This window comes from Panthera tigris, chromosome B3 (genome assembly GCF_018350195.1).
Source record: "Panthera tigris isolate Pti1 chromosome B3, P.tigris_Pti1_mat1.1, whole genome shotgun sequence".
Classification (NCBI taxonomy): Eukaryota; Metazoa; Chordata; class Mammalia; order Carnivora; family Felidae; genus Panthera; species Panthera tigris.
The window spans coordinates 41,186,231-41,200,981 of record NC_056665.1 but is presented as its reverse complement, the minus strand read 5'-3'; the positions used below and the strand labels follow the sequence as shown (position 1 = coordinate 41,200,981).

The 14,751-nt window shown below is 35.4% G+C and overlaps 1 protein-coding gene across 10 annotated transcripts in view; it reads right to left on the bottom strand.

Moving 5' to 3' along the window:
- Positions 1-14,751, bottom strand: part of HERC1 (HECT and RLD domain containing E3 ubiquitin protein ligase family member 1) — a 187,125-nt gene that overhangs the window by 124,532 nt on the left and 47,842 nt on the right. For all 10 annotated transcript variants that reach the window (XM_042988679.1, XM_042988678.1, XM_042988686.1 and 7 more), the window contains 6 exons: positions 13,391-13,486; positions 6,002-6,196; positions 4,896-5,207; positions 2,635-2,731; positions 1,896-2,039; positions 540-667 (listed from right to left, as the gene is read on the bottom strand). In XM_042988679.1, the coding sequence (XP_042844613.1) occupies positions 540-667; positions 1,896-2,039; positions 2,635-2,731; positions 4,896-5,207; positions 6,002-6,196; positions 13,391-13,486 (972 nt within the window). The remainder of the gene's footprint in view (positions 1-539; positions 668-1,895; positions 2,040-2,634; positions 2,732-4,895; positions 5,208-6,001; positions 6,197-13,390; positions 13,487-14,751) is intronic.

Genomic DNA, 14,751 nt, shown 5'->3' with positions numbered 1-14,751 from the left:
CACCATACCTGGACCCTCTCTAACACCAACAAAAACAGAAATCAAAATATGCATACAGAAGTTCAAAAGTTTATATAAAGGTATTCTAAAGCTCTGACCACCTTAAGCCTGACACACCCTTTCTTACAAATACCTATCCCCTCAGATTATTTTCCACTTGGAAATTTCTCCTTGCCCTCTCTATTTGATCACCTTCTTGCCTTCTTAGTTCCTATCACTGGTTCCAACAAGATCTATTTGCACTTTCTCCCATTAACCATAATTTTTAGGAAAACGTTTAAGGGGTGCTGAGTGCTAAAAAGGTTTTATACAAAGAACAGGAGGCTGAGGGCAGGTTTATCTGGATCATACAGGACAGGTGAGAAAATCTGATTCCTTTGCAAATATTCCACCTCTTCAAACAGGAGAAAATATTTCATTTCAGTAGACTGCCTTTAAAATATATTTTTTAACTTTAAAGTTTAATTATGATTATTACTTTTTAGTTACTTACTCCTCTGAAATAATTTAAGCTTTTTATGCTCATCCCTTAGTCCTACCTGCCCTGTTGATGTTAAAGCAAGTGAAGACTGGCTCCCAGCACAAACTTTGCGAATGAACATTCCTTGTAAAGCTTCAACAACTTTAGGCTTATACACTCTGTTAGTATCGCCATGGCCGAGTTTGCCTATTTAAAAAAAACACACACACACACATTCAAATTAAAAAATTTACTTGTTTTAAAGAACCTCTATTCTTTACCTAAGTATTTATTTTGGCAAATATTGCTCATCTTTCCATCATGTACCTGACAGATGTGCAAAACTCTTAAGTTTCTGACAGCAGAATATGTGAACAAATGAATGTTTTTGTTACAAGATAGAAACCAACAACCAACAGGCTTCTGAATCTTAATTTCAAGTAATTAAAACAACTTTGAGAGACATGGAAAACTGTTTTTCTTTCTCCACTATGATGGTCATATTTCTAACTTCAAATTTGCCGATGTAATAAATACATTCTACACAAGATTGTGTATGTATCTATTATTAATTTTTGAACAGATCCAATAATTACTGAAATATAAGACTTGGCAAATCACTAAAGAAGAAAAACAAATGGCCAACAACAAATTCAACCTAAGAATCAAGGAAATACTAATTAAATGATACCATTTTCACTACTGAAATTATTTTTTTAAATAATCTTAATGCCCCATGGTTTGTTGTTGAAAGATATGGGGAAATAAGCAATCTCACACTGCTGGTAGTTGTGAAAAAGTAGACAAAGATTTAGTTATTGTTGTGTAGTTTTGATCCAGGAAAATATTTGGAAACCACCCAGATACTCAACAATAATAAACTGATTTTTTTTTTTTAAGTTGTGTTACAATCACATAAAAGAATACATTGAGCTATTTTGGGGCACCTGGGTGGCTTAGTCGGTTAAGCATCTGACTTCAGCTCAGGTCATGATCTCACGGTTTGTGAATTCAAGCCCTGCATCAGACTCTCTGCTGACAGCTTCAGATTCTGTGTCTCCCTCTCTCTGCCCCTCCTCCGCTTACACCCTGTCTCTCTCTCAAAAATAAATAAACATTTTTAAAAAATACTGTTAGATAAAAACCAACAGGTTATAAAATAGCTAAGGTATATATGAGTCTGCTTTGGTTTTCAAAAAAGACATCCATATGGAAATATATGTACATATTTAAATATATATCATTTAGAGGTCCATCTATGAAAGTTTTAACAACAGCTATAGCAACATTTCTTGAAACAGTTCATTTAAATTTAAATTTCTGCTCATCTTAATATTGAGTTTTTCTACAATAGGCATGTACAACAGAAAAGTAAATTTTTTTGAAATCTCAAGAAAACAAGCCCAAAGTTATCAATAAATAAATTTTTACATACCATTGTCTCCTCCTCCAAAAGACCATACAGTTCTCCCATCTTTAGACAAAGCAATAGTATGTGAACTGCCACAAGAAACCTCTCCTACGTTGCTAATATCTTTCACTAATGTTGGAATGTTACGGCTATTACTGTCACCATGACCTTGGATAAAACATATACAACAAAGAAATAATGTTGTTAACTCTTTTTCTTTAGGCCATTACTTCACAGGTAGAATAAACATTTTAAGTTAATGACAGAAATGAGGTATTTTCAAAGTAAAATTAAATAAGAAAGAATCATTTCTAGTATCTTCTCATCTCATCTTCTAGGCTGCTCTCACACTGAGAGACCCAGTCCCTTCAGTGAATAATTAGAATATGCTATATGTGCTCCTCTCCCAACACTTGTCTAACGTTATCTAGGATCATGCTCATGTCAACTAGTTTTCACTACTAACTAGATTACACACTTCAGGATCATGATGGTATCTTTCTTACCCCTGAAAGTGTCTTACCCCTTAATCCTTCAGTGTCTGCTCATTATAGGTACGCAGTAAATGCCTGGTGGATTTAATTACAGCTTAAATTTCAGCACTAGAATCCAGGTATTCACTATATAAAAACTATCTTCCTCTGAGCTAAAACTAACAAAATAAATAACAATTTTTTTGCCTATTAAATCTAGTCTCACTACTTCTTAGGAACCATCATTTCTATTTTTCTGTGAGAGTAACTGCAATTTAAAAAAATCTTACCTAATCTTCCAAAGTCTCCTTCACCCCATGTGTATAATTCACCATCCTCTGTGACAGCAGCACTATGTCTGTATCCAGCAGACACACAAACAACTACCTACACAGCACACAAAGCACGCCAAGATGAAGAACATGAATATGCTAAAATATATAGTTCATATTTGATCTTATGCACAGAGACTTCAGAGATACTGATATTCACAACTTATCCAGAAGTTGCCATGTACAGCTGTAGAGGCTGTGCTCAGGACAAAAGTACCTGGGGTCAAGAAAGTGGTGAAATATAGCCTCTGCTCTGTTTCCCAGCCCATGAAACGTGGCTTCCACTCAGAGAAGGTAACTTTCCTTAATTCATGCAAAGGCACTGTAAAGGCTAGCAGGAGCCCTGAATATATTAATCTAATCACTTGCAAGGATATGGTATCACACCAACCAAGTTTTTACTCAAAGAGTTGGCTGGGGCTGAATGCTCATGTACAATGAAAAAATTTTAAATATAATGTTAACATAAAACCTCCAATCCTGGCTAATCAAGAAAAATTCATTACATAATAGGGATAACTCAAAAACACAGTGACTATTACCAATGCAGAAAGATCTAAGCAGTATATAAGCTTACATTAATTAAACTCCTAACACTATCTCTTTACCCTCAATTAGCTATATAGCTGATGAGTAGAATCAGGGGAATAAGATTATAAGCAACATAATTGGGGGATCACTATCATACCTTTTAACACTAATCAAATAGTAATTTAACAGAAAAAATATACTAATTATTCTGCATCTTTTCAATATTCAAAAATTTGAACTCACTTTAGAAAATTTAAAGTTTAGATTCAATTAAAAATACTGAGCACCTAATATATTCTAGACAATATGCTAAAACTTTTGAAATTTTTATCTGTAAAAGTAATTTACTTTTTGGAACATTTTTCCTTTATGATGTCCATACTAAGTTATATTTAATTGGCAATGTTTCCACTGCAAAATGGGACATTAAAAGGAATAGAAGTAAAAAAATTTTTACAGCATTAGAATTAAGGAAGAAAGAAGGTGCTGGAAAGACCAGAAAAACGCAACTTCAAGTAGTATTTGTCTGAAAATCTTAGAGCTCCACATTCAATATCTTATCAAGTATCCCATTATGTTGTCAAGTAGAACATTCCAAGGCTCATTGCTTTGGGGCTGATGTCTAAGTTAAAATACTGAAAGTTATAATAAAGTAAAATTCATTTGATAGCCAACCTTGTCAGACAATCTCCTATGAAGTAAAAGTGCCCACTTGTAATTCTGGTATAAAATAAAAATTGAAACTTTAAAAGGATTTTATATAAAAAAAACTTTTGTGGAAAGAATGCAATCTTAAAATGGAGGAATCCATATAATTGCATATAAGTTTAGGAAAATACCTTTAAGGAATACCTTGAAGGAAAATACCTTTAAGGAAAGGTAAAACAGAAATAAGAAGACGAGGTCTAGGGGTGCCTGGGCGGCTCAGTCAGTTAAACATCTGACCTCGGCTCAGGTCATGACCTCACAGTCTGTGCTGATAGCACAGATTCTTTGTCTCCCCTCTCTCTACCCCTCTCCCACTAGCTTGCTCCCACGCTATCTCAAAAGTAAGTAAACATTAAAAAAAAAAAAAAAAAAAAAAAGAAGAGGAGATCTAAGTTCAGTTTGTAATGGTGCTAATTATTCGTGTGTGACCTTAGGCAAGTTAGTTAACCACTCTAAAAGCCTCATTTAGGTTTCTATTAAAATGCCACCTCCTTTAACCTTACGACCTCATTATCTAATACCACACCCCACCCAAGTTAGTATCTACTACATTACTCATTTTTTTCCCTACTATTATTTGAAATTATTTTATGTGCTTACTTATTTTTTATCTCTATCCACAGATTAAAGCTCCATGAGAGCAAGGATCTTGTCTGTTTTGTTCACTGCTGTTATGTCAACTACCTAAAACACTGCCTGGCTCTTGGAAGGTACTAAACAAATATTTGCTGAATGGAGGATTCTCAGTTTCCTCATGTGAAATGAGAATAATAACTACCTTAACAAAGTTGTTGTGAGAATTAAAATTAAACACTGCATGTGAAAGTGTTTTGTAAACCATAAAGCAAACATACAAAAGATAAGCCAAAGGATTTGCGGGTAGAGTGCCACTTCGGAAAGAATACATCAAAATCTGAAAGATACCATCCTTATAGCACAGTGCATCTAATTATTTTTAAATACAAAAAGAAAGCACATACCTTTCCCTGCAGAGGGCCCTGAATAAGCTTGGGATATTTCTGTGTTGAACTATTTCCATGTCCCAGTTTCCCATAATCACCATCTCCCCAACTGAAGACTTCTCCTTCTGTTGTAAAAGCTAAAGTGTGACCATCAGATCCTTTAGAAGATGAAACCTTTTTAATGGACCTGTGAGGTTCAAATGTTAACTTCTTTAAAGTGGACTGATTATTAGAATCTCCAAGGCCCAGTCTTCCATAGCTGCCTTTACCACAAGCTCTGACAGAGCCATCCGTAGAAATAACAAAAGTGCAGTATTGCCCAGCTTCAATCTATAAGCAAACAAAGAGAATAATAAATTAAAATGTGAGAATCAAAGTATAATATCTGACGTTAGTTTTATCAAAGAAGTTCAAAGGAAGTCTTTAAAATCAGAACTTGACATGAATCTCCAGAGAGATTAAACAGAAAATTAAGAAAACTATTAATGGCCTTTTTATGTTGACTTTATTGTTGAGCTCAAATTAATGTATATGTTATCTTTTCAGGGTATCTACCCAGTCATGGTTCACTAAAACAACACAGTAAAATGTTTTAGCCTCATCTTATAAAGGCTGGGTAAAGGGCAAGAAATAAAATTATCCTATAAATCCCTTAGAGTCCATTATGGTGAAAGACCATACACAGTATTTTACACTCATTCAAAAAAAAACCACATAAATTTTAATGAAAATAATAATAAAATGGAAGGTTCTAGCTTAGCTTAAAGGTAGCTACAAATGAAAAAAAGTGATAATAAGAAAATAAAATGCTGATTTGGCAAAGGGAAAATTCCAGTTTTTATTTAGTCCTATTTATTATTTGCATTGAATATAATGGTAAGTCTGTTGTCATTCATAATTCTTTTTAAAAATCCAGCTCCCAATTTAATTTTTTGAAACTTAGAAACAAAGTTAGGGAAATGGACTAAAAGTTTTTTTCTAGTAAAATGAAAAAAGTGATGCAATACAGTGTAGAAATGATACAGATAAGAAACAAGAATCTTCATCCACTTAAAAAAAGCCCTGGACACTATTTAAAGAGAACCCTGTCATCTACCAATCTGTAAAGTATGCAGAGAACTCACAGTTTGAGCATCAGAGAAACTGGGAGCCAGTTTGGGCTGTAATATTTTCTCCTGTGTGCCTTCCACCAACTGATGGCTGCTATTGCTCCCCCAAACATAGACCTCACAGGTTTCTGAGACAATGGGAGTGTCACCAGTCTGAATGCTATCTGGGCTAGCACACGTTCTTGAGTAATCAGAAGCCATTCTGCAAACCTATTAAAATTAAAAACATGCAATAAATAGGCAAGATATTTTTAATGGAAACATTTTTATAACTGTCACCTAAAATTACTGTTTACTTTCTTCTAAAACTCTCAACTGCTCAAATAACTTAAGAACAACACATCCAATTTTAAATACAGATGGCTAGACTACTCACTCCTGGAAAAGATACTAATAAAGGTGGCAAAAGTGGAGGAAGAGACACACAATCAAGACTTTTTTAGCTAAAAATTATATTATTGTACACACATTACAGAAAATCAAAGCTTAAAAAACAAAGAAGTGGCTGGCTCAGTTGGTAGAGCACGCAACTCTTGATCTCAGGGTTGTGAGTTCAAACCCCATGTTGAACACAGAGCTTACGAAAGAAAGAAAGAAAGAAAGAAAGAAAGAAAGAAAGAAAGAAAGAAAGAAAGAAAGAAAGAGAAAGAAAGAAGGAAAGAAAGAAAACACAATTGATAATCTTATCACCTTAAAACAATGAATGCTATCTATTTTAGGTATGTTTTCCCAGATTTTTGCATATACGTGTTCTTTAACATTTTTATCACAGTGCATATATAAAAGTAATGATACAAAAGTCATGCAAAATTTTCCATGTCTACCTAATCTTCATGATTGAACTGATAATTTCGCACCTAACATAAAAACACAATTTACTTAACCCTTTCTTTAAAAAAATTTTTTTTAACGTTTATTTATTTTTGAGACAGAGAGAGACAGAGCATGAACGGGGAGGGTCAGAGAGAGAGGGAGACACAGAATCTGAAACAGGCTCCAGGCTCTGAGCAGTCAGCACAGAGTCCGACGCGGGGCTCGAACACACGGACCGTGAGATCATGACCTGAGCCGAATTCGAACGTGTAACCGATTGAGCCACCCAGGCGCCCCTTAACCCTTTCTTTTAAACAGGACATTTAGATTCTTTTTGTTATATAGAACATTTTAGGGAATGTAGTTTTTACTACATTTTTTTTTTATTACTTCTTAAATAGAGAACCTCAGAAATGGGGCTACTATATCCCAAAAGGATAACAACCTTACAAATCTTGAAATATACTAGGTAACAAATTGCTTTCCAAAATGGTGCTACTCTAGGGGCGCCTGGGTGGCGCAGTCGGTTAAGCGTCTGACTTCAGCTCAGGTCACGATCTCACGGTCTGTGAGTTCGAGCCCCGCGTCAGGCTCTGGGCTGATGGCTCGGAGCCTGGAGCCTGTTTCCGATTCTGTGTCTCCCTCTCTCTCTGCCCCTCCCCCGTTCATGCTCTGTCTCTCTCTGTCCCAAAAATAAATAAAAAACGTTGAAAAAAAAAAATTAAAAAAAAAAACAAAATGGTGCTACTCTATTATTTTATCACCAGCAATATATTCTATGTATAATAAAAATCATCGCTTATTTACAATCTGTGTTGAATACAATGGTAAAGTCTGCTGTCATTCATAATGCTTTTTAAAAATCTAGACTTCTTCACCTGCCGCCCCCCACAACCCACCAAAAGGATTGGACCCAGTGTGGCCATTTCAGTTGCCCTAACCACGGAATACATCTTTATGAGAGTACCAGTCTCACTGAATCGATACCAATATATGTATGATTCTAATTTTTTGGCAAACTTAAGTGGGATAAAGAAGGATGCCTTATTTTAACTACACATTTCATTATTATCAATAGAACTAAAGTTTTTTACATCTATTTGTTTACCACTAACTTCTGCCCATTTATTTGTTAGAGCTTAACGGACTTTTAATCGGCTTATATGAATTCTATACAATAAAAATACTAACTCTGGGGGCAGCTGGCTAGCTCAGTCTTTAGAGCATGCGACTCTGGATCTCGGGGTCAAGGGTTAGAAACTCACATCGGGCAAAGAAATTACTTTTAAAAGGTATATTAATTCTGACTGTAGCTGTTGCCAATTGTTCTGTCTAGTAGTTTTTTGCTCTAACAAAATAAGAGAAGGAAAACCTTCAAAAGTCAATCTTCAGAAGCCCATTAAATGGAAGGGGATAGAATAATTTTAGTCAGAATCATTAAATAGTATCCAAAACAAGAGAATGATATGTGCGTTAAATAAACATTTTCCAATGAACAAAAGGACAGTTTTGAGGACATACAAAATATGGGTAAGTGAAGGCTGCCAGTCCCTAATAAAAATCTGAAATTTTGCTGGAGACAAATGGAGAATGGTGGGGTCAAGAGTGTTAGAATTTTTTTTTTAAGTTTATTTATTTAATTTTTTTTTGGGGGGGGGGAAGAAAGCACAAGTGAGGGAGGGGCAGGGAGAGAGGGAGAGAGAAAATCCCAAGCAGGCTCTACACTGTCAGAGAATCTGTGAGATCATGACCTGAGCTGAAATCAAGAGTCAGATGCTTAACTGACTAAGCCACCCAGGCACCCCATGTGTTAGAATTTTTAATATAAAAATCTATTGCTATTAATAGGTTTTATAAAAAAGTCACAGCTCTCCTCCCCCCACAACCCCCAAAAAGAGCGAGATAGAAAAAAATTTACTTATAGGGCTTAGAAATGTGTGTTTAAAAACAACTGAGGGGTGGCTGGGTGGCTCAGTCATTTAAGTGTCCAACTTTGGGTCAGGCCATGATCTCGCGGTCCGTGGGTTCGAGCCCCACATCAGGCTCTGTGCTCCCTCTCTCTCAGCCCCTCCCCCACTCATGCTGTCTCTCTCTCTCTCTCTCTCAAAAATAAACATTAAAAAAAAAAAAAAACAGAGACAGGGGCGGGATAGGAACCTAGGAAGATGACAGCAGCAGCAACACAGTTTTCTAAACTCCCTGAACAGAACAGCTACAAGGCCAAACTTCAAGTTCACACTTAACATTCACAATAAAACTAGGTGATAAGGGTACCTCCAGTAACTCCTTTCAAAAATATAAGCAGATGCAGACAAACCACCACCCAGCACAAAAACTACATGGTAATGACATTTGCGCAAGAGGAAGCGATAAAGTATCCGACAGACCTCAGAACAGGAAAAACCTCAAACAACCAATTAGGTACTCAATGGACAGAACAGTAAGCCAATCTAAGAACAGCAGTTGCAAGTAGGAAGGGTTTTGCCTGGTCTCACAGCAGGTAAATACAAAGAGTCCATGAGAAGTTTGAAAGAAGCTACAGTAATCTACTTCTTGTGAACTCTTCAAGTTGACAAGCAAGAATTCCCTGCCAGGACACAGTCACCACACTAAAGAGAAACTACTGGGAGAGGAATATAAATTGAGCAGGATAGGGACAATAAGGAGGAAAGACAGAGAATGTCAAAATAAAAGTGGTGGAGGGGACCATGCTGCGAAACCATCTTGTTTTGTTTTGTTTTTTTTACAAAAAAATAATAGGAGTCTTTGGTGTTTGAAAAGCTATCTTGAATCCCATCTCCATTTTAAAAGTTCAGAAAACCAAACTGTCCACAAAAATCAGCAACAAAAATATCCAGGTAAAATTCCACATGAAGTTATTACTAGAAAAAAAAGGGAAAAGAGGCAGAATAACATTCCTACAATAAAAGCATGCCAGAAGGGAACTTTTGACAAAACAGATCAAACTGTAACCTATTTCGAAACAAGCTAAAGGGATTAAGAAAATGAAACAAGACATGAAAGAAAAACAAAAATCTGAAATAGAAACACTCAAAAGTGAGATGACAGAACTCAAGAAAAAATCAGAAATAAAAGAAAAAAAAATTTCAGAAATGAAGACTAAACTAGAAGGAATCCAAGTGTAAATATATACAGTCGACAATACCTTAAGAGCAACAAACAATAAAAAAGGAAAAAATGTTTAGAAATAAGTAAATGAAAAAGATATAAAAAGTATTCAAGAAAAAGTGACAAATACTAAAGTTAGGCAAAGATCCAACATACAGATAATGGTGGTCCTTAAAGAAGAAAACCAAATTAAAAAAAATTTTTAAATACTAAAAACCAGAATTTAGGGAAATTTTTCTGAAATAAAAAAGATTTTAAACAACATACTGAAATTCTCATATCTCTGATAATATCAATCCAGAATGTATGACATCTACATGTATTCAAGTGAAATACTGATCTTTAAAGATCACCTAACTCATGGGAAAGAAAATCAGATTATCTTCAGACTTTGACAGCAAAGGTTCATGCCAGAAGAAAACAGATGAACGTAACTCAGGTGCAGAAGAAAAGAAAATGTGAGCCAGAGATTTTATATTCTCAAAACTGACTTTGAAGTACAAAGTGGACAGCAATTATTAACACATAAGAAGACAATATTGTTCTAATGGACTTTACTGAGGAATGTACTAGAGAATGAGATTCAGATAACCCAAAAGAAGAAAAAGACATTAACAGAGAAGCTGACTGTGAGCATCAAATATATAGTTACTTATAAAACTAAAACTAAAACTAAATGAGGGTTAAAAGGAAGAGAAGATGATGCTCTATGTACATTTAATGTTAACTATAAAAAAAAAAACAGAACATATATAAAAATGTAATGTTTTCAGAGGATCTCTTTTGCATTGTTGGTGGGAATGCAAGCTGGTGCAGCCACTCTGGAAAACAGTATGGAGGTTCCTCAAAAAACTAAAAATAGAACTACCCTACGACCCAGCAATTGCACTACTAGGCATTTATCCAAGGGATACAGGTGTGCTGTTTCGAAGGGACACATGCACCCCCATGTTTATAGCAGCACTATCGACAATAGTCAAAGTATGGAAAGAGCCCAAATGTCCATCGATGGATGAATGGATAAAGAAGATGTGGTATATATATATATATATATACATATACATACACACACACTCTCTCTCTCACACACACACACACACACACACACACACACACACACACACACACAATGGAGTATTACTCAGCAATCAAAAAGAATGAAATCTTGCCATTTGCAACTACATGGATGGAACTAGAGAGTATTATGCTAAGCGAAATTAGTCAAAGAAAGACAAATATCATATGACTTCACTCATATGAGGACTTTAAGAGACAAAACAGATGAACATAAGGGAAGGGAAACAAAAATAATACAAAAACAGGGAGGGAGACAAAACATAAGAGACTCATAAATATGGAGACCAAACAGGATTACTGGAGGAGATGTGGGAGGGGGGATGGGCTAAATGGGTAAGGGGCACTAAGGAATCTACTCCTGAAATCACTGTTGCACTATATGCTAACTAATTTGGATGTAAATTTTAAAAAGAAAATTAAAATTAAAATTAAAAAAATGTAATGTTTTCAGTAGTCATATGGTGGTAGTATTTGTCTTATTTTAGGACGGCTGTTTGTGACTGTGTGCAATAAGTGATTAAAACAAGTAAGTAATTTTGGGGTATTCTAATTCTACCAACCCTATACCCTTGAGAATGAGTATTCTTAGTTTAGAAGAAAGGAGATATAAATGTAATATAGAAAAGATTAAGTAAAAATTCTTTGGCTCTGAATTTGAAAGTATCAGCATCAAATCATGAGGTATATTAGCTTTAAATACACACACTCTAGCTCTGTCCACTATAAAACCCTAGAAACAAAATACTCAGTAGTGATGAACATTTTTAACACTCTGATTGTGGTTCTGAAATACTATTTTCCACTAAAAGAAACTAGGGCTTTTTGAAGAAATAGCTATCTGATTCTAGATCTGGGGCAAGAAATGTACAAGATGAATCTAGAGTAATTTAATGTGTCAGACAGCAAGAAAGCTATCAAAGATTATTAGGTCTATGTCAAAAGAATTTAGGAACCACACTGAAGAGACTACTACCCCAAAAGACTATTGGCCCACTACTATGGGTTCATAATAGTATTTTTCAAAAGAAATCAACTGGTCAAGTTTGGAGGATAACAGACTAATTCAATAAACTGAACACTAGTAAATAAAAATCAGTGTCAAAATTTTAAAAAATTGGATAAACAGAATCAAGCATTTCTTCTGCCTTTCTTAAATGAACTGAAGCAGAGTAACCAAATAATTGATAAGGGAATCACCTTTATAAAAACATTCCAAAGAATAAATGGAAGAGGAATGATACAGTTAAAATATCACCGTTTTGCACTCAACCACCAATGAATTAATAAATGTAGCCATATAAATGTAGCATCAACAGTTGCTAATACCACAAAAAGAGAGACAATTAGAAGGAAGCTGATGGACGATCACAACGCCATATAGTCTTGCCAAAGGGATCAAACCTAAGATCAAACCTTGCCAAAAGGATCAATCCTCAGGTCAAGCCTCTGGATCCACCTGGCAATTTGCAGGAAATAAATAGAACATGGTGAACCACATTATGAGCAATCAATCAGCAAAAAGCCCAGGTTCCTGAGCAAAAACATTGAAGGAAAAGAAATAAATGGAGGGGACCCCATAGATTGATTTAAAAGACATCGTGTGTGTGTGTGTGTGTGTGTGTGTGTGTGTGTGTGTGTGTGTGTGTGTGTTTAGAGAGGGGGGGAGGGGGAGAGGGAGAGGGAGGAAGGAACAAAGGGAAGGAGAAGAAGAATCGTAAGCAACCTCCACACACAGAGCAGAGCCTGATCTCATGACACAGTGAGATCATGACCTAAGCCGAAATCAACAGTCAGACGTTTAACCAAATGAGCCACCCAGGCACCCCAAAGACATCTTTGTTTTTTTTTAAATAGGCAAGACAGTGTCTTTAATAGGCAAGACAGTGTCTACAGTGTCTAGAGATACACACCTGGGTGACACAACAACAAAGAAATGCCAAGGAAGTGATTACTCTGAAAGTCAGCTTAGTGGTTACATAGGAGAGGAGGACAGGGGTTATGACCAAAACATGAAAGGGCCATTCTGAGTGGCTGGTAGTTTTACTTCTTTACCTGGGTAAGATGAGAAGAAAATTTATTTTATAATAATTCATTAAGCCTGACATTTGTTTATATGTGTTTCTGTATCTATTTAATAATAAATGTTTTAAAGTTACCTGCACATGACACAAAGTTCAAAACGAATAAAAGGGTATATATAAATTGAAAAGTATGTCTCCTTCCCAGAGGCCAGACACCCTAGCTCTACTTTCTAGAGGCAACTACTGATGCTACTTTCTTTTGCATCCTTTCCAAAGATTGAATAATTATTTTTAAGGGATAAACACATGCTACAGCATTTTAAGACAAAGTAGTTTTAATGTAAATGATATGATTATTACATACCTCTTCAAAGAGACATAAAGCTGCCTCATAGAGTGAGCACAAGCCATCAGATGTTCTGGTTGGTTCCCTCCACTGACTTCGATCAGCAGATGAACCCTACAGTTTCAGGAGACATATGTATTAAAATCACTTAAATATTCCACAAAAATATCTGAGGAATTGTTTATATGATTATGCATATTAAGATCAAATCCTAACACTAGGTCATGAAACCAACTTTTATATAGAAGTGTTATAAAAGAAAGAGCTATAGAGTGAAACACTAAATTAAGTGCCAATTCCTCAATGATTACCCTATTCAATAATCATAGGGCTTGACCCAGAAAATAGTCAAGGAGGCAGAATTTTACTAATCACATATTCTTTGAGTGGCCAATATCCAGTAAATGAGGCCCCAGGAAATATTCTACTCTCCTGGGGCTGCCTTGCCCACCTGTCTCCAAGGATACAGCAAGTAGAACATAGCGAGCTTGAGTGATGACCTTGACCAGAGCAGCAGAAAGTCTGTTCCTCCCTTCTTAGTTTCAGCAAAACTAAAGTCTCACAAATCAGTTCATCAGTCTCACAAATCAGTGCTGACTACACTAGCAACAAAGCATCTTTCTCCTATCACAGCTGAGGAATCGTAGACCTCTCTGGGACTCTACAGAAGGGCCCAATGGCTGTGACAAGAAATCATTCCATCATTAAAAAACGACAAACCAGAAAGTGAACTTGATCTCACTGCTCCCTCAAATTCTCAAATGCTTAAATCTTTAGACCACAAATGTCAAGTTCTTTCTCTGGTTTAACAATTCTTTAATCATGAAATTTTCATAAGTAGCTTTATTTCAAAGGATTCTGTAGTGTAAAAATATTTATATTCTAGATGATAAACTGGCAGATATATGATAGGGAAGTATATCTTTTATTATGGAAGGGAGGCTGGCCCTATGAGATCCCATTTATCAATATCAATTTTATTAATTCAAACTATTTTAATCAACATGATTCCTAAGTAATTAAACAAATGAATATGTTGGCTATTTAAGTTATGGTTAGTTTATTAGGTACTAACCTGCTGCCACCAAATCAATTTTTATCTATTTAAGATGGCACTTCTCAAATTTTAATATGGACATGAATTATCTGGAGATTGTGTTAAAGCACAAATTCCAATTCAGTAACTATAGATAGGGTCTAAGGTTCTGCATTTCTAACAAGCTCCCGGGTTATGCCAATGCTGCTACCTGAGGCTTACTCTTTGAGTAGTAAAGCTAAAGACAGCCAGCCACTTGTATGTCTGGAATCATACCAGAAAGTGAGTGTTCAAAATTAACTAGCACCTAGATATATAAGGTGTTGCGATCTCAGCAAATACT